Genomic DNA, 19,960 nt, shown 5'->3' on the forward strand with positions numbered 1-19,960 from the left:
ACTCATGAACGGTGAGATCATGACCTGAGCCGAAGGCAGATGCTCAACCAACTGAGCCCCTAAAATTAACCATTTTAAAGTGGACAATGCACTTTAGGACACTCACAATTCTATACAGCCACCACATCTAGCTCTGAGTCGTTTTCCTCACCCCAAAAGAAAACGCCACACCCACAAAGTGGTTAGTGCACATCCCGCTCGTCTTAGCGCCTGGCAATCACCAATTTGCTTTCTATTTGTGCACATTTCCCCATTCTAGAGAGTTCCTATAAATGTAATTACGGAACATGTGGCTTTTGTGTCTGGCTTCTTTCTCGTAACATGATGTTTTCAGGGTTCATCCGTGCTGTGACTTATATCGTTATGTCATTCCTTCTTATGGCTATTCCATTGTACAGCTAANCTCTGCTGCCCCACCAGAACCAGGGACCCAACCAGCAGACAGCGTTAGCCCTACAGATGAGTCAAGTCAAGGGGTCTGCTGGCTCACTCTGGCTCATTTCTGAGTGCATTTAAGACCTGGATTTAAAGGAGTCCAATTTACGAAGGAGTGTAGCCATAGGGCTGAGGAAGTGGTGGTATCAAGAGCATCAAGCCGGGAGAATTCCGTGCTGGTCCGTTTCGCTAACATGTTTCCTCCACATTTACTGAGCACCTCACCACTGTGTTTTCCTTCCACTGGCTCAGCCCCCAGAACCCACACCCTGTGACTAGTGCTGTGGCTGTCACCCAGGGTCAGACTGGAAGGGAGGGATGAGAGGAGCTTGGAGACAATGAGCCAGCAGCGTCTGCCCACCTTTCTGCAAAACTTCCACACAGGAAGCAGTCTCTCACCAGGACAGCACCGGGGGTGGGGGTGGGGGGTGCCCTCATCCCACCCTGGGCTGTGCAGGGCCCACCCCATAGGAGACCCAGGGGAAGCTGAGTGAGCCTGCTTACAGTCGCCTTGCCGAGGTAATCCTTCTTGGCCAGCTGAGCCACTTGCCTCTCATTTGGTCGAAACAGCCTGCCCACAGGGATCACCACTGGCTCATACAGCTTCTGTTTCTAGAACACAGAGAGCACGGTATTTCCTTACCTGGGAAACAGGGATGATGACGTTTGTCCTGCCTCCCTCACTGAACACATGCAAAGATTCACTGAGATAACCTCACAAAAGCATTTTTTCTAAATGTGTCAAGACTGAACTTATTATTCCAGAGTGTCTAAGGTAGGAATAGTCGGTTTCCATATCGCCTTACTCCAAGAGGCTGTGTGGACGTCTGTCCGTGTTACCTGCTCAGCACTCATTTTCCTGGGGGCGGGGGGGCTGTCCCTCTCCCACTTTGTGTGGCTCAGGTGGGCCTGCCACTGAGCACAGGGGATGCCACAACCGCAAGGTGGCCCAGGGCCCAAGCAAGGTCCACGACAGTGCTCCCTTGGGACTGGTGTCTGCTGACCTGGGCAGGCATAGAAAGACTGACTTGAGCCCCCTTCTCCTTGATGTTTTAAAAATCTGACTTAAGACTCGTTTTATCCCAATAAAACTCTCTGACAAACCATGGATTATTTTCACTGTTTGTTCATAGAATCAATGCATTTTTGTTGAGAGCCATCATGGGCCTGGCTGTGAGGACTCAGAGGTGAGCACAACCTCTGGCCTCCTGTGCTTGGATGCAGCCTCCAGTCCCCTCTTCCCCTGGTGCCACCTCAGAGCCCCTTCCAGAGGGTGGCAGGAGGCAGGGCTCTGTGGTCCCCAACTTCAAGTCGTGGCTTCTCAGCATTGCCAGATTCAAGATCCTACGTGGAACTGTACCCCCAGATCCGTGTAACCCAGAGCTCAGAGAAGGTAAAAGCACCATTTCTCTCCATCCACATGTCCACTGAAACAAATACAAATCCAGTGAAAATCTTCTTCCCATCTGGCATCATCCGTACACTTACCCAAACACATTCCATGGCTTTGTCAATTTTAGAATGTCTCGGCTCAGACTTCATGCTCATGGCCAATGCTAAGTTTTCCTCAGCCTTTTTCCACTCCTCCTTCTTGGCATACATGAACGCAACATTATATAACACCTAGAAAAGCACAGGGCATAATACAAAACTTGAGGCTGCTCCAAACCTAGGCATCAGGGAAGAGCTTGCCCGTAGCTCCTGGAATGTTGCCTGGCGGCATTCCTCCCTCTCTCGGCTTTCCTGGGAATATCTAAAGTATAACACAATCAATCTTATTGCCAAGTCATGCCCAGCCCAAGGACGGTATTAAGAAAACATCACGTAATGCACAAATCCAACATCATGTGCATTGTTCTTTCAACAACCAAATAGATCAGGAGGGAACAAAAACTATGGTGTTGTTTTAGTAGCGAGAAGAGTGATGTGCTCAAGGCCCCCTGAAGAGGGGGTAATAAGATCCATGCATGCAGCCTCCCAGTCCAGCTCCTGCCTCTGAGCCGAGGCTGAAAGGCTGAACAGGTGCAGGGTGGGGAGAGAGAAGGTTCCAGATGTGTCATCCTGCACCAGCGCCAACAGAACCCTGCGTGAAACATAACAAGACTGTAGTATCGTCGTCGGGGCAGGAGGAAACTCCATGGACAAAAGTGCAATGGAGCCAGAAAGAGACTCAGCACAAAGCCCGGACAATGCTTTACTGGGAACAAGAGGGAACAGCACATTCACCAATAATCACTACTTCCCAGCTCTTGAGTTGGGTGGTATGTTCAAGAGTGTTTGTTTTATTATTATGCCTTCAACTTACACATACAATCAAATCGTTTTTTGGACACATCAGCAAGATAACATAAGTACTTGATGAAATGAAGTAAAAAGACCCACAAGCAAAGAGGGGAGAGCGGCAGGGAGCAGAAGAAGATCAAGATGGCAACTAATAACGCGGGTTTACGTTCCTTCTTTTTCAGGACGGTGAAGCAAGGTCTTACAATACTCCACGCCACACGTGGAGAATGAGCTAGGCAGCCAGGAGCTGTTTTCAGATGTTAGTTATAAGAGTCACAGCCCGATGCCCCAGGTAGGGTGGGAATGATTTGCCAGAGCCACAGAGAAGAGGTACAGTTGGGCAACTGAGGCCTAGTAGAGAGGGGGTTTGCTGGCCTTCTCCAGCATGTGGAGGCAGTGAGGTGCAGGGGTTAAGGGCACAGGTACCTCAGGGCTGTTCCTGGTATGTAGCCTCAGCTTCACTGTAAAATGGTGACAGTGACTTTGCCTGCTTCCAGATTGTTGTAAGAAAGACATGAAATAATTCATAGAAAATGGTGGTTCAGTTGCTTGGCGCATGGTGGGTATTCACACATATTTGCTCCTACTATGGCTACTATCTGCTGCACTATGTTGGGGCTGGCTGGAAGGCTGAGCGAAGAAGGGCTTTATCCCCCTAAAGTCTGCCTTCTCAGGGAACGTAACCATGCCCGCATGCTTTAGGGGAAGACCACAGGGCTGAGTTTTGCAGACTGATGCCATCTGGGCATTCTTTGTCTTTATGATCAAAAGGCTAAAACTAGGAAGGACTTTGTACCCCTGGTAATCAGTGCTGCCTGTTGGAGGCAGTGTCATTGTCATTCTCCTTGTCATCATCTTCATCATCACTGATGCCACCTACTGACCACCCATCGTGGGCCATGTTCTCTGCAGTATCTTTAAGCCACACGAACCACCATAAGAGCTGTGGCCTCACTTCTGTGCTTCCATAGGTTTTCCATTGCAATTTTCTTGTCCCGACCTCACCACTTCACCATGAGCTCCTGGGTGCTGACACCTTGTCTTCTGGACCATTCGACCTCTATGTCCACCACTAGTATACACTAGAAATGTATACAAAAACACATGGGTTTATTAATGAATGTGGATGAGGTAAGTGCTCAGTCTTTCTTTACAGATAAGGAGCCCGAGGCTCAGAAATGACCTGTAACTAACCTAGAATTGTACAATGAGTAAGTGTTGGGTTGGGATTTGATCCCTATCTACCTGATTCCAAAGTCTATGCTTTTAATGGCAGCCAGCTTCCAAGATGGCCCCCAGTGATGCTCACTTCTTGGTCTTCACCCTCGTTTCCTCCCACATCCAACGGAGTGGACGTGTATAGCCAATAGAAATTGGCTAAGTTATAAAAGACATTGACCCTCCATATTACGTCCTCCTGGATTACGTATTTCTCTGGGGGAAGCCAGCTGCCATGTTCTGACAAGACTCAGTGTTATGGAGAGTTTCATGAGCAAATACCTGAGGCCTCTTGCCAACAAGTAACACTAACTTGCTAGACACATAGGTCAACTTAGAAGTAGACCCTTGAGCCCCAGTCAAGCTTTCAGATGATGGCAGTGCTGGCCAACATCTTGACTGCAACCTCTTGAAAGCCTCTGAGCCAGAACCACCCGGCTATACCACTCTTGGATCACTGAACTCAGAGACTGAGAGATAATAAATGGCACTGTTTAAAGCCAGTGCAGTTCAGAGCCATTCGGTATTCAGCAATGGACAACCGATACACTTCTGCTCTGTCACAGTCTGCCCTCCACGTCCGCAGTTTGGTTCAGGGCCTCATCCAGATAAAAAAAGAACAGTTTAACAAGGCAAGTACAGATGGGTGGCGGGGTTGTCTCCATGGAGTTAGTGGCTGGTGCTGGTTGATGGGACCAGGAACGAGCCCAGAACTGAGATCTCGATTCCCTTCCCAGACTATTTCTGAGTCTCCATGAGCTGTTGCCTTCATGCATGCTCGACTGGCCCAGCCCAGCACCGGCCATGTGCACGGGAAGAAAGGAGAACTCAAGTCTGCTTAAAAATTCCTATTTGTGGGCACCTGGGTGGCTCAGCTGGTTAAACGTCTTTGGCCCAGGTCATAATCTCACAGTTCATGAGTTCAAGTCCTGCTTCAGGCTCTGTGCTAACAGCTCAGAGCCTGGAGCCTGCTTCAGATTTTGTATCTCCCCCTCTCTCTGCCCCGCCCCCCCCACTCTTTCTCTCTCAAAAATAAACATTAAAAAATATTTTTAAAAAATTTCCTATTTGGTTCTCTGTGCCCTTAAGACCTTTTCCCACAACAGGTTTTTGTGACTCTGTGACTAGAAACGCCTGAGACAATTCAAAAAAGGATGGTGTGACTTTGCAGAAGCCGGGATTCTACCATGGTGGGAAGAGAAGGGGTGGACTTCTATGCAGGAAAATGACTGGATGGTCCCCTGTGGCATAAATAAGGGTCTTAGACCCTGAAAACTCCAGCTTCACCTGCAGAGAGGCCCCCACAGCCAGTTATTTCCTGCCCTTTGGTCATTTCAGCTCCAACTACGGGGAATCATTCCTCCCATGGAATTCTGCTTTGATGCCAATGGCTTATGATCCTTTTTCTAGAGCTACTGGGTCTTCCAACCCTTTAATCTGTACAAGTGGCTCTCACTGGGCGGTTTGAGGAGGAAGGGGCGGTGATTGGCAATGTCTAGATATATTTTAGGTTGTCATCTGGCTCGGAGGCTATGGGGGCTACTGGAATCTGATGGCTGGAGACCAGCAATACTTCTAAACCAACCGCGGTGCCCAGGACAGCCGCCTACGACAAAACAGTATCTGGCCCGATGCACCACTAGCGGCCCGATTCAGAAGCCTCACTCTAGAAGCTGGCCGAACGCCAACCAGTTCTCCGAAATTCCCAACGCCTCGTTTCCCTAGACCATGAGAAGCTGTTAGCGTGCTGCAGGGCTGCGTGGGGGCACACGTCCCCAGGGCCCTGGGCAGCTGTGGGCTCTATTATTAGCCCTGAGCAACCCTGGGAACGCTTGGCTTCTCCTGCCTGAGAAACCAAAGCAAGGGGACTTTTTTTTTTTATCAGCAATTCTTCTAAATAAAGATTTGATATTTGCAGGGGTTTTAGGTTTTAAAGCTGGTGGTATATATTTGGAGTTTAGAAGGGGGGGAGGGTTGGTTGGAGAAAGCACATGAGCCTATGAAGTCAGAGCCAGTGATGTATCTCTCTTTTGGTAATACAGAAAATAAGTTCTCCTTCTATGGAAACCTTCCCTGAATTTGTGCTTTGAGCTGTTCTTTGAACTAGGGAGGACAGATTTGTGCCAAAGTATCCTCGCTCTTTCTTTGGGTATCAACCAAGTACGTGAGGCCAGAACCATTAATAGCAAAGATTAATGTAACTTGGGAACCGAGCAAGGTTATGGCAGGTCCTGCATGGATAGCAAACCCATGATTTTGGATTTGTTAGTATAATGCTGAGCAAATAGCTTGTCAACCTGAATTATGCAAATTATCATGAATGCTCTCACAGGCCAACACACTCGGGTTCAGCCTCCCTTCAGAGAGCCCAGCAGGCTCGTTCTATGCGGTCCTTTGAGCCTCACGTTAAGAAAATGCATGCCTCAAAAACCATGGACTCCAGGATGAGCCTGAAGGTATCAGTCTGAGGCTTTTCTTTTTTTTAATGTTTATTTTTGAGAGAGAGACAGACAGACCAGAGTATGAGCACGGGAGGGGCAGAGAGAGAGGGAGACACAGACTCTGTAGCAGGCTCCATGCTCTGAGCGGTCAGTGCAGAGCCCGATGTGGGGCTGAAACCCGCAAATCACGAGATCATGACCTGAGCCAAAGTCAGATGCTTAACTGACTGAGTCCCCCAGGCGCCCCAATCCGAGGATCTTCTTAAGAGGAAATCAGAGTCCCAGGCACAGGAGCCTGTCCCAAGTCCTCAGGGGTTTCAGCCGTGCATTGGAACTGTCTGCTGTCCCTCTGCGCACTGCGCACGCCTGCCCAGGCTGGGCCCTTCGTCCTTACCTCACAGGCAAACAGCTTGAACTGCAGCCCCAGAATCTTGTAGTCTATCAGCTGGTTCCCTCGAAGCTGAGTCAAGGCCTCTTTAAGGTCTTTAATAGCTGAATCGTATCTGCAGGACAGAGGGAGAGAGGAGATGCAGTTCAGGGCACAGAGGAGCAAACATGGCATAGGACGGGTGTCCACTTCCCTTTTCTGACCCACCTCACTGGGACAAGAAGGCCTTCCGATCCCTTTTGGCCTGTTCTAGTTCTTTGCCAAGCCCGAGCCCTAGGATTCCCTAGTGCTCAGTGTGAGTGGCACCCATAGGGTGTGCATCCCAGCACCCCCATTCCCTCCCCCTATCCACAGTCTCAGGAAGTTACAAGAATTTTCTTCTTGGTTAACTGCATTTGACTCCTTCCTTTCTGACAAGTGGCTTGTCACCTCCCAGTAGAGCCCTCACTGTCTCCTGAGAGCTCCTGACAGAGCCAGCATTAGTCACCCCTGAGTCACTCTGGAGCGGAGTCGGAGCACTGCTCACTCCTCGCTCCCCACTGTCAGGCCAGGCACAGCTTGGGGGGGGTACCCCTTCCACAGCCCACGACATCACCCTCCTGCCCAGAGCTTTCTCCTTCAGCTTCTTCAGAGTCCAACTCAGCTCTTGGTTTTGTGGCCTTCTTAGCCTCCTCTGCCCACCCCACCCCCAGGAAAACAGAAGAAAGAAACCACCAATGAAGCCAGATGGCATCGCTCTTGCTGCCCCCGGCGCTGCCCTCTTGCTCTGTCTGATCGGCTCTGTGCTCGCTGGCTCAAGGCTGCTGTCGCTGGATTTGTGACAGAGAACAGGGCTGGCCACGCCAACAGTGCCCACCTTGAGCTGGGCAGGACCCAGACCAGGTCCACGTGGCCTGAGCCTGACCTCCGCAGAGGCCGTGGGGCAGCCTCGCTGGGCTACAGGGCATGGGAGACGCAAAACACAAGCCACCCTCCCTCCCTAGCGCGCTGGCAAGCAAATCTCCCAGCCTGGTTTGGGCAACGGAAACAGAAGTGCCGAGGCCGCCGTCAGGCCTGGACGCTGCCGCGCACACCCTCCCTTGGAGGCAGGCCTGGAGTGTGGTCGGGGGCTGGTCGTGTGGTGCGGGGAGGCACCCAGGACCGGGGCCACGAGCATGGCACTGGATCTGTCAGTCCTGTTATTAACCGGGAGACCCTGGCAAAGCACCTTCCTGGCCACAGGCTCCACATCAAGGATAGGAGCATAGGGGCACCTGGGTGGCTCAGTCGGTTAAGCGTCTGACTTCAGCTCAGGTCAAGATCTCACAGTTTATGGGTTCGAGCCCTGCATCGGGCTCCAGACTCAGAGCCTGCTTGGGATTTTCTCTCCCTCTCTCTCTCCCCCTCCCCCTCTTGTGCTTTCTCTCTCAAAATGAATGAATTAACTTAAAAAAATTTTTTTAAATACTTATAAAAAGAACACAAGCATATTACACACAGGAGCATACTGTGTTTGAGGAGCATATAGGAGGCGGAGGTGGCTAGGATGTGGTCCAAGATCTAATTTCTGGAGTCAAAACCGCTGGGACCGGAGTCCTAGCTCTACAGCTTATGAGCTGGTGACAGAGAGAAACTTACTGAATTTCTCTGAGTCTGTTTGCTTATCTTTACAGATAACAGTGGAAGCACTGACTCCCAGGACCATTGTGGGAATGAAGGGAGATGTGCTCAGGACAGTGCTTGGCACACTCAGTAGATTTGCTATTATTATTCTTTTAGCTCTAAAATTCTGGCAATTAAATTCATATGCCAATCCTTTGTTATGTGCCGAACACAGTGCAGTGAATTAGGTATTATCTGAAGATAAACCCTATGGTTGTAGCAGCTGGAACTGTGACTTCAGCAGGCTTCGGGCCGACCCCGAGGATGGGCTGGCCTGACAGCCCCAAGGCGCGTGTGCCCTGGGTGGCTGGTGCTGAAGCCAGATACTCGGGCACCCTTGCTTTGACTTAACTCACACAGCAGCCGCGTCTATAAGAGTAGTGGAAGAAGACAGGCTGGATCTAAGCCAGGAAAATGGCTTTTGCTACCACATCCTTGCTGTTCACACTGATGATGGTAAAAGCCATGAAAAGCACGCAGCCACTCCTTAAGAAGCAGGTCAGGTCATTTCCATGTTCTTGCAGGCATTACAGAGAAGGGGGAGGAAGCAAGCATCCCTTTGTCTTCTAAGCTGGGAGACTGCATGATGGGCTCTGACTCACAGAGCCCCGAGCGAGGGGCCCGCGGAAACACGGGTGTCCTGTTCCTTGGGCAGGTGCAATTTCCACCGGGCCCGGGCGCTCGTGTGCGTGGGGAAGGAAGGACCTCCGAGGGCACGCCTGGAGTGCTGCCAGCGTGCACCTGCACACGCACCTCCCTCCCTGGCCAGCTGGCCGCGCAGGTGCCTTTCCGCTCTGACGGAACACTGCCTGTGTCTACCTGGTAATGAACGAGTTCAACACAACCTTCAGAATTCTCCCGTCCAGTCCATCAGGTTCTAAAGATGTGGACCCCATGGGAGGGAGAGAGAGAGAAAGAGCTGACAGATTATTCAAAGTGCTCACGTTGTGCTACAAAAATGGGGCGGGGAAGCCCCCTGCTAAATGTCTGGTTTCAAAGCATGGCCCTAACTGCCTGCTTCAGGCCTCAGCTCAGCCTCCACTTGTTTACCCGGAGGGGAGTGGCACCCCTGGGGCGCCATCTGCTTTGTCACACTTCTCTCCCTCTCTGTGCACAGGCTCTGAATAAGCTCAACATGGATTCCCTGGGAGCAGTCACCCCATGTGTGGATGGGCCCTGCGCCGGGGCCCGTCACCCTCCGCGAGTTCTCTTCCGTGCCATGTGGCACCCCCAGCGTCCCCTGGGAGATCAGGTGGTGGCAGCCTCCTGTGGGTTCTGCTGGGCCAGGTGGGAGGGCCATCTCCACACCCACCCTGACTGACACCCCCACTCCCACCCCTGCTCCTTGGCTGCCCTGGACCCAGAGGCCCCCTCCCCCGCCCCCGGAGGGGCTTGCCAGCAAGACAGCAACCTCATGTGGTTTTTCACCAGCTCTGAGCCCACGAGGGTTTATAAATATAATTATATACTATGTAAGGTATATCCTTATGTATTATATAAGGGTTTTTGTAGTGCTCTGGGTAAAGGTTTCTCAGGGACCCCTGACGTTCCTGATTGTTCCTGCAGCGCCCAGGCAGCCCAGATCTGTAGCTCCTGCACTTGTATCCAGGATGCTGGACAGTCTAGTGAGCTGAAGTCAAAACATGAGCCACCTCCACGCAGGGGAGGATCTGTTGTGCTGCGGCTGTGGGCCCGCTCCATCTAAAGGGTTTGCGGTTCCTATCACAGCCCTAAGATTCATAAGGCACCGGGGCTGAACTGCCCTTCCCTTCCAAAGGACCAGGCTGGGGCGGACAGCTGACAGTCTGGTCCGTAGTCAACACTGAGGCACCGCCTGCCTTCTCGGAGATGCACTTAAACTTTGGCCTCTGCAACTTCATAATGAAGGGAGACCACACAACAATACGTGAAAGTGGGGGAATCGGAGAGCAAGAAGCATACATAACATATGACCCTAAACAAGTCCCATTGTAATCTGGAGGAATTCTTAACCTGCTCATTAAGAAGTGATTTTTCCTAGGACCCCAGAGTACTTATTTCCAAATAATAAGGCACTTTCCACTTTCTGCCTTCTGGTATAGGTATTAGTGTTCGTGACCTGTTTCTCTCTTTTAATTTGTAAGTTCCTTAAAGCAGAGGATATATTTTGCTTGCTTTTGATTAATTCCATAAACATTTATTAACTACTATATTAGACATGGAAATACAAGAGTGAATAACTAAAGATTTCTTCTCTCGATAAACTTACAGAGTTGTGGAGGAAACAAATATATAAGTCAGTATCTTTCATAGAGTACACAGATGTTATTTCATTCTTTTTTAAGTTTATTTATTTTCAGAGAGAGAGAGCGCGCATGTGAGCAGGGGAGGGGCAGAGAGAGAGTCCCAAGCAGGCTCTGCACTCTCATCACAAAGGCCAGTGTGAGGCTTGAACCCACAAACCTCAGGATCATGATCTGAGCTGAAACCAAGAGCCAGTGCCTCCACAGATGTTATTTTAAAAGGCACAGAAGAGGGTCGCCTGGGTGGCTCAGTCGGTTAAGTATCTGACCTCGGCTCAGGTCATGATCTCACGGTTTATGGGTTCGAGCCCCATGTCAGGCTCTGTGCTGACAGCCAGCTCAGAGCCTGGAGCCTGTTTCGGATTCTGTATCTCCCTGTCTCTCTGACCCTCCCCTGCTCATNTAGAAGAGGGTCGCCTGGGTGGCTCAGTCGGTTAAGTATCTGACTTCGGCTCAGGTCATGATCTCACGGTTTATGGGTTCGAGCCCCATGTCAGGCTCTGTGCTGACAGCCAGCTCAGAGCCTGGAGCCTCTTTCGGATTCTATATCTCCCTGTCTCTCTGACCCTCCCCTGCTCATTCTGTCTCTGTCTCAGAAATAAAACATTTAAAAAATAATAAAATAAAAGGCACAGAAGAGGCTGCACCTGGCTGGCTCAGTAGTTTAAACATCCAACTCGTGGTTTCAGCCCAAGTCATGATCTCACAGTTTGTAGGTTTGGTACCTGCATCAGGCTCTGTGCTTACAGTGGGGAGCTTGCTTGGGGTTCTCTTCCCCACTCTCCCTGTCTCTCTCTCACACATGCTCTCTCTCAAATAAATACACTTTTAAAAAAAGTAAACAAAAAAAAAGCACAGAAGAGAGTGGTTGATGCCCTAGTGGTTGAGCGGCTCAGGCAAACGCATGCAGGGTGAGTAAGTGGGCAGCTGCGAGACCACATAGGAACAGGCCAGGGAACTTTATCCCATAGTACTAGGATCCACTGGGAGATTTTTAGTTATTATTTGAGAGTGAGCGAGCATGTGTGCACACGGTGGGGGGGGGGAGAGAGAGAGGGAGAATCTTAAGCAGACTCCATGCTCCATGTGGAACCTGATGCAGGGCTCAATCTCATGACCCTGACCCTGGGATCATGACATGAGCCAAAACCAAGAGTCATAGACACTCAACCAACCAAGCCACCTAGGCGCCCCCCACTGGAAGTTTTTAAGCAGATCACATTTATATTTTAAAGATCACTCTGGAATAAGTAAGATAAGAGGAGGGAATGAGAAACCTGTTTGGAAGGGATTGCCACAGTCCTGGTGAAAAATGAGGGTCTAAACCTGATGGACAAAAACGGGTGGATTTAAGAGATATTTGTGAGATGAATTTGACAAGGTTTGGGAAAAGAGACATGCTGGGTTGATCCCAGGTAGAGATTTAGTAGCTGGCTGGCTACAGGTGGAGGTCAGTGCCGTGAGAGAGGGGGAGAGCCCTAATGGTTCATGTGCGGATGTTCAGGGGACACTGAGAGCCCTGAAATTGTACATAGAAGTATGCATGTGCTTGTGTGTGCTTTTCGGGAAAGATAGCCCATAAAGTTTGCCATTTATCAACCATTGCTATTGTGATAAGTGGGGAAAGGGTCAAGAGCAGAGCCTTGGGAGGTAGGGACACTGCCTACAGATTGAGCAGAAGAGGCAGCTCAGGGTGCAGAATAGTGGCTCATTTCTATCATTTCCTCAGTAGATAGTTGCTGAATTGAAGATAAAGTTTGGTAGGTTTTTTTTTTCCTCCAGATTTAACTATTATCAGCCACAGACTAATAGAATTTTGGGTCTCATTCCTGTATCTTTCTAAGATCTCTGCTTCACTCAAAATCCAAGCTTTTTTGGGACTTCTGGGCATTTTTGTGTAGAAATTTCTTCTGGGAGCCTTTTCTCATTGCCAGTTGTCTGCCTTCATTGTAGGCTGTTAGAGCTCATTAAAGGATGGCCTTCGAGTTCGTCTTTTGAGATTTAAGATTAACTGGAGGATTTGTGCTCAGGCCTCCCTGCTTATTCCATCCATCTGGAGAATATAGGGATGGGGGGTGGGGCAAGAAGGAGAATAAGGAGAGAGAATAAGAAGGGAGACAGAAGCAGGATGCCACCGAAAGGTAAATGCTTGTATATATCTTCCTTCAATCCCAGGCTTTCTCTCCCTAGATAGCCTCTGTGTCTATGGTTTTATTTTGGGGAAGACTTCACTCCAGCCCTTCCTCATTCGGGTAATTGCATCTACATCTTGAAAGCCCTCTGAGCTTCTTGTGGTTGCCCGTAGCAACAGCTGAGCACAGCAGCTTGCTTTCTAGGCGGTTACTGATACATCCTATGATCCAAGCCTTTCAAGATTGTCGAGGATGAGAGCCCAGCCATCCCCCAACACCTGAATGTTCTCTACCATCTCCCCTCTTCTCCATGAATCCCTTGCCCCACCTGCTGAGAAAACGTATACACACACACACACACACACACACACACACACACACACACACACCATGACTTCACCATTTTCACTGCTTGAAAGTTCTTCCTCAGGCTGAGCCAAACTCTCCTTCCCTAGAACCTGTACCCATTAATGGAACAATTTCTACGAATGGAAGTTTGCCATCCCCTAAAACATGTTAAACTGATGCTTAGAACATTTTTCCTGTGTTATGTGTATGTCTGTTTTGGGAGTATTTGGAGGTGAGGAGTGAAAACGGAGATTAGCTTTCATTTTCTACTTATGTGGTGTTTTACTAATGATTTTGTGTTGACTGTAAACATAGCAGAAATACAGACAGGCTGATAGAACATCATGGAAATCCCTAAAATGTCACCAACCCAGAAAAATCTACTGCCAACATTTTGGCCTGTGGCCTTCCAGACCATTCTGTGAAACTGAAATGGAATTGTGTTATACATGCTAACCTCCATGTTTTAAAATTTAACATCTACTGTGGACTTCTCCCCATATTAATACACAGGCTACTTATCTAGATTAGTACACCCTTATACAGATGTTAATAGTTTGCATTGTCATTTTGGTGGCCAAACTAGATTTCATTAAATCAAGCCTTTGTAAACACATTCTGTAGAAATGCAGGGGGGTCTTGAGGTGGTTTCATGATAATCCTCATCATGCGATAACTCAAAACCTCCTCCTGGCAGTAGACCATCACGGGTATTCCCTTGACGGCCAAAATATTTCCCACCAGCACTGCCCAAGCTATGACACCTCAGGGATGCCGGTGGGGCGTCACACCAGCCGAATGCAAGGCCTGTGTTACGTAGGCTCATTGTGCGCTAAGACACAGCTGATGTAGAACTCTTCTCCTGGGGAGGGCTTCTGCCTCATGCTGACTGATCGCCTAACTGCCCGGAGAAGGTCCAGTCTCACGTCCCAATGGAAGCTGGAAAGATACTTCATAAGCACCAAGCCCAGCAGCACCGAGACCCTGTCCGGGCATCTCTGCAAACCTCCCCAGCTTGCACAACACTAACCACTTACTTCTCCATCCGGTAACAGAGCATCCCTCTTTGGAAGTACGCCACTGCCAAGTGCTTGTCTCGGTTAATGCTTTGGGTGAAGGCCTGTGGAGAGAAAAAGGATCCTTAAGGGGCCAAGGAGCCGGGCGGTGAGGAGTGTGAGATGAGCCCAGAGGGAGAGGCAAGAAGGGTCAGGAGAAGCACTGGGGTCTTTCTTGAAGGTGACAAGAGGTCAGACGCCTCTGTAAAATGGAGATGTCGGGGCGCTTGGTGGCTCGGTCGGTTAAGCGGCCAATTTCGGCTCAGCTCATGATCTTTCTGTTCCGAGCCCCACGTCAGGCTCTGCTGACAGCTCAGAGCCTGGAGCCTGCTTCGGACTCTGTGTCTCCCTCTCTCTCTCTCTGCCCCTCCCCTGCTCATGCTCTGTCTCTCTCTCTCTCTCTCTCTCAAAAATAAAATAAAAAAACAGAGAAACAATTTTAATGGAGATGTTAGTATCTGTCTTTCAAGATTACGGATAGGATTAAAATAAAAATTGAATATGAAAACGATTAAAATGCTATATACTGTATTATGCTTATTTAGGAAATAAATATTATGCAATCAAAATAATAACCAGAATGCACGTAAAATGCCAGTAGTAAGGATGGAAGCAGGAAACCAAGTAAAGGCCCGGAGAATGAGAGGCCCAGGAGCTGAAGAACAGGAGGATGGATCTACGCAGCGAGAGGACGGCCGGTGGTGAGCCTGCAGGGAGGTGACCAGTGGCCCCTACACGGCCCCAGCAGGGGCCCCCCCGCCGAGGCAGGAGCAAAGAGCCCCCGCCGGCACAGCTGTGCCCGGACTAGATGCTATGATCAGCCAGTCTCTCCTCCTGACAATGTGCACCTTGTCCCCAGCAGCCACCGGAATCTGGGATGCTATTCGCTCAGCCTCTGAGAGGAGGTGGGGACCGAGACCCTCCCCTCCGCTCCCATCTGCCCACCTTAAACCTGACATGAACTTGTCAGGCCGTGTGGGTATTCCAAGTGTCTTTTCTCCTCACTCACTGCCCACAGTCACGGTCACGACCAGGAGCTGGCGTACTGAGGGTGCTGGGGGGAGGCGGTCTGTCCATACCCCCTTGCCAAGACTGGCCATAAAAGGGGAAGAGAGCATGTACACCGTGGTGTGAAGTGACACAGAATTTAATAGTTGGTGCCTCACGTAATCCAGTTTGTTCCTCTCAGGAAACTGAGATCCAGAAGCCTCCATGACTTGCCAGAGACCAAGGTCTCCAGAGAGGCAGAGCTGGGATTCGAACCTAGATCTCCTCCTTCCAAACTCCAAACCCTCTCCAGCTTACCCTGACCAGTCCAAAAAGTGAGCACTGACAACGCTCAACCCCATTCTAGGGAATCCGAAAGAGAAAACACATTGGAACAGGATGCCACGACGCCCCACGGCGTGCCCTCGGCAGACATCCCTCAATCACAGGATGATTTCCTTCCGTCAGCCTCAGAATCCTAAAGAGAGGTGCCCTGGAAAATTAATCACAACTGTCACCTGAGAGGAAAGCTATCTTTCAGTCCCTCCTCTTGATCGCCAGGCCACAAAGCTCACACTCAGAAGGGGCTTTCTCCTAACCGGGCGTGAAGCAGGGAGGTGGGGACCCTGTGGCCCGCGGGGGTTCATAGAAGCCAAACCTAGGGGAGTCTCCATAAAGGTGTTAAAGAATGACTCCGGAACGATTTGAAGTTACTAGATGGACAAGAAAGGAGAGCAAACCCCACAGCTGGGGGCTCTGGGCCCACAGCCCAAGAGGACTGGGGAGCTTTTAAAACCCAAGGCTGCCCAGGCCCCTCCCCAGGCCACTGCAGTCAGGATCCCCGGGGGTGGGGCCTGGGCAGCTCTTGTTCTTTGAAAGCTCCAGAGGGGTTTCTGAGAACCGCTAATTACACAGGCACAGAGGAGGCCCCTGGGAGAGGGGAGAGGGGGCCCCACTCACCTTCTCCGCCTCGGGCAGGTTTTCCAGGATTGTGTAGACACAGCCGATGTTGAAGCAAATCCTGGAGTGGGGGTCCTGGACTGCGGTGAAGGCGTCCAGGGCTCCCTTCCAGTCCTTCTTGTCAGCTGCAAGCACCCCTTCATTCCAGAGGCTGATGGCCTCAGCCAGGGACATGGTCAGGCTCAGGCCAGNCTGGTGTCTCCCTCAGCAGGGCTGCTCCCAGGCCCTCGCTTTCCTGGCACGGTGCTCAGAATGGGGTCCAACCTCCCTTAAAACAACCTCTCAGTGTTGCAAAGGCTCAGGAAATGTCCCCACCTTTGGCAACTGACGCACAACCCTGACATGAGAGAGAAAAGGAAAGAGAGAGGGAGAGCAGGCGGGGGCGGAGTGTGGAGGAGAGGAAGTACAGCAGATACTGCCTGCCGTGGGTCACTTCCCCAAAACGCTTCTGCTCCATCTCCCAGCTCTCCTCTCTCTTCCACCGCCTGCTTCGGGGCAGCTTCTGGTCCGTCACGCCTCTGCTCCCAGGCTCAGGGCAAACTCCACAAGTGGAGGCACCTGCTTGGGCCTCCATTTCCAGCCTGTTGTTAAATGAGGGTGTTGGGGACACCTGGATGGCTCAATCAGTTAGGCCTTGGAGGTCAGCTCAGGTCATGATCTCACAGTTCATGGGTTCAAGCCCCACATCAGGCTCTCTGCTGTCAGCACAGAGCACGCTTCAGACTTTGTCCCCCCCCCCCGACGCCCCTCCCCAACTGGTTCTCTCTCTCTCTCTCAAAATAAATGATAATTTTTAAAAAACTTTAAAAGATGAGGGTGTTGGATGATAATTCTTTTTAGTCTTAATGTTTTGTTTTTTTTTTTAATTTATTTCTAGGAGAGAGAGAGAGAGAGAGAGAGACAGCGTGAGCAGGGGAGGGTCAGAGAGAGAGGGCGTCACAGACTGAAACAGGCTCCAGGCTCTGAGCTGGCAGTCAGCACAGAGCCCGACGCGGGGCTCAAACCCACGAACCGCGAGATCATGACCTAAGCGAAAGTCGGACGCTTAACCGACTAAGCCACCCAGGCGCCCCTCTTTTCAGTCTTAAATGAATTCCTTGCTCATTTTCTCATCACGTCATAGTCTGGATAGATTTGTTTTTGGCCTTGCATGAAAACAAGCGATTAACAAATTTCTGAGACAGGGCTGTCTTAGGTGTTCACTTGGATCTGAGATAGCTGTTATGAACACGTAGGAAGCTCAGAGGGGGCCGATTTCCTGCAAAGGAGGAATTCTGTGCAGCAGGTGTTTTTTCTTACACAAAAAATAAGAAGCAACAGGAGGCAGATCAGTCAGTTTAGTGTCTGACTTGGGCTCTGGTCATGATCTCCTGTTTCGGGAGTTCGAGCCCTGCGTTGGGCCTCTATGTTGAGAAGTGTGGAGCCTGCTTAGGAGCCTCTCTCTCCCTCTGCCCCTCGCAGCTCTCGCTCTCTCTCTCTCAAAAATAAATAGACATTTAAAAATTAAAAAAAGAAAGGAGCCAGGTACGACAGTGAATTATGACTTCTCTCATCCTTCTGTGAAAAGCTGAAGGCAGGAGGAAGGTCATTGGTAACTAATGTGTTCCTAGTCTCCACAAAAACAGCTCCAAGATCCCTTCCTGGCTGCCCGGGAAAAGGAAGGATCAATGAAACCTCCTTGGAGAGTAACTGGGAGCAGAGGGTATAACCAATCTGACTTACTCAAATCCCGACATCTTGTTAATATTGGTTCAAATGTAGGTTTATGAGGATCAACTCTTCTGTAGCAACTGAAAGAAGTCACCGGTTGTCACTAACCTTCCCCAAACAGCCCGAAAACAAATTTTAAAAATGTACCTTCCATGGGGCTTACAGGACCGACTGTGGGAACGGAGAAGGCACGCGTGTGTCTGTATAGAACATCCGTGGTTGGAAGCCCTTCCCACCTCACTTCTTTGCCTGGCAAACCCCTGCTCTTCCTTAAGGTCCAGTTAAATGTCCCCTCCTCTCTGAAATCTAGCCTCACACCCCAGGTCGTAGAGAGCCTTGTCCCCCTCCTTTGAATTTTGTTAAATGTTTATTTATTTTTAAGAGGGAGAGGGAGAGGGAGACAGAATCCAAAGCAGGATCCAGGCTCCCAGCTGTCAGTACAGAGCTCGAAGCGGGGCTCGAGGTCATGACCTGAACCGAAGGTGGATGCTTAGCCGACGGAATGACCCAGGCGCCCTCCCCTCCTTTGTACCACCTCTTCCCTAACACTTAGGTTGTATTTGTTGCAATTTATTTCCTCATCTGCTCAACAATTAGATCTGCTGTGAACTGGACCATGTCTTCTCCTGCCAGGACCCCCAGAACCAATGCTCAATAAATGAAGGGATATCTCAAAAGGAAGTTAGAAGTCACTGGCAAATAACTGGCAGGTGGCAGTGATATGGGAAAGATACTGTGACAGCAACCAGTGAATAATCAAAACTCAATTAGCATGTGTGTTGATTATTCCTAGGAAAACAAAGTGGTTAAAAAAATTTTTTTTTTAATGTTTACTTATTTTTGAGAGGGGGGGAGGGGAGGGGCAGAGAGAGAGGGAGACACAGAATTGGTAGCAGGCTCCAGGCTCTGAGCTGTCAGCACAGTCCCCGACGCAGGGCTCAAACTCATGAAGTGCGAGATCATGACCTGAGCCGAAGTCAGATGCTTAACCAGACTGAGCCACCCCAGTGCCCTGAAAACCACGTGGTTTTGCAGCTAAGCTAGATTTTATTTAAACTTTTTTTGTTGTTCCTTATTTTTTGATTTTGTTATCCTCGTCCGCCACACAGAATTCTCCTGAAGCTGACCCCCATGACTTTCCTAGCCTTATTTTCCACATTGTCCCTTCACAAAGCCCTACAAAGTCCTCACTTGTTTCCGTCCCTCTAGGTCTGCATTTCCTGCCTCTTTGCTTTGGCCCAAGCTGCTGTCTCTCGTGTCTGCACCTGCAGACCCACCTTGCATCACGCCTGCTCAGAGATCACCTGCCTTCAGAAGCCACCTGGAAATAATCGAGCCCCCAAACTGTGAGCTCGCCTTCTCCCACGTGACCCTTAATCACTCTCCCCCAGAGAAGAGTTATGTGTGTGCACATGCATCTTGGCCCCTTGAACCGTAAGCTCCAGGGGGTGGGCCCGGGATGGCCCAGAGCACCAGCCGTGCTGTTCACACTCAGCTCAGCCCGCGGTCCCTCCATCCCTATTGTTGCAGAGCATCTGTCCGTCCTCACAGCTCCTGGTCCCCTCCATCCATTCTCCCCACTGCAGCCGGTCTGGTGTTTGAAACCACAAGTCGGACTGTGGTAGGGTCCCCTCCCTAAGGACAAAAAAAAAAAAAAAGAGCCCTCAAGGCAACCTGGCTACACGAATCCGTGACAACACCCCTCACGACCTTGTAACATGAGACCACTTAATCAGACTACATGTTTGTGTGTTACCATATATGGGAGACAAAGAAGTAAAAAAATATATATTAAAAAAGCCACGCCACGTGGAGTTTGGGGCTCAGTTCTTTGGGTACAAACCCAAGTGAGCAGAGCCGGTAAGAATAGAATAGCTTCCTGGAAAGAACAGTCTCGGTGTCACGACTCTGTGCGATACTCCTGCCACGGGATCGCATCACGCCCCTGTGTTGAGACCTTCAAGTGCCTTTACGTCGCTCTCAGAATACAATCCATACTCTTCCTGCTGCGGAGAGGACCCCCTGCCGGCCGCCCCACACTCTCTCTGTGCCGTTTTCCCTCCTCCGTTCCCCTCCCCCA

The 19,960-nt window shown here is 50.2% G+C and overlaps 1 protein-coding gene across 1 annotated transcript in view; it reads right to left on the reverse strand.

Moving 5' to 3' along the window:
* NCF2 (neutrophil cytosolic factor 2) overlaps positions 1-16,353 on the reverse strand; it is a 30,572-nt gene extending 14,219 nt beyond the window's left edge. The window contains exons 1-5 of the mRNA XM_077763362.1: positions 16,171-16,353; positions 14,206-14,288; positions 6,772-6,880; positions 1,924-2,058; positions 940-1,047 (exon numbers count right to left, since the gene is read on the reverse strand). Coding sequence (XP_077619488.1) covers positions 940-1,047; positions 1,924-2,058; positions 6,772-6,880; positions 14,206-14,288; positions 16,171-16,344 — 609 coding nt within the window. The 5' untranslated portion in view covers positions 16,345-16,353. The remainder of the gene's footprint in view (positions 1-939; positions 1,048-1,923; positions 2,059-6,771; positions 6,881-14,205; positions 14,289-16,170) is intronic.
* Positions 16,354-19,960: the final 3,607 nt, after the last annotated feature.

Source organism: Crocuta crocuta, unplaced genomic scaffold, assembly GCF_008692635.1.
Source record: "Crocuta crocuta isolate KB4526 unplaced genomic scaffold, BGI_CrCroc_1.0 scaffold3, whole genome shotgun sequence".
In the NCBI taxonomy this organism is placed as follows: domain Eukaryota; kingdom Metazoa; phylum Chordata; class Mammalia; order Carnivora; family Hyaenidae; genus Crocuta; species Crocuta crocuta.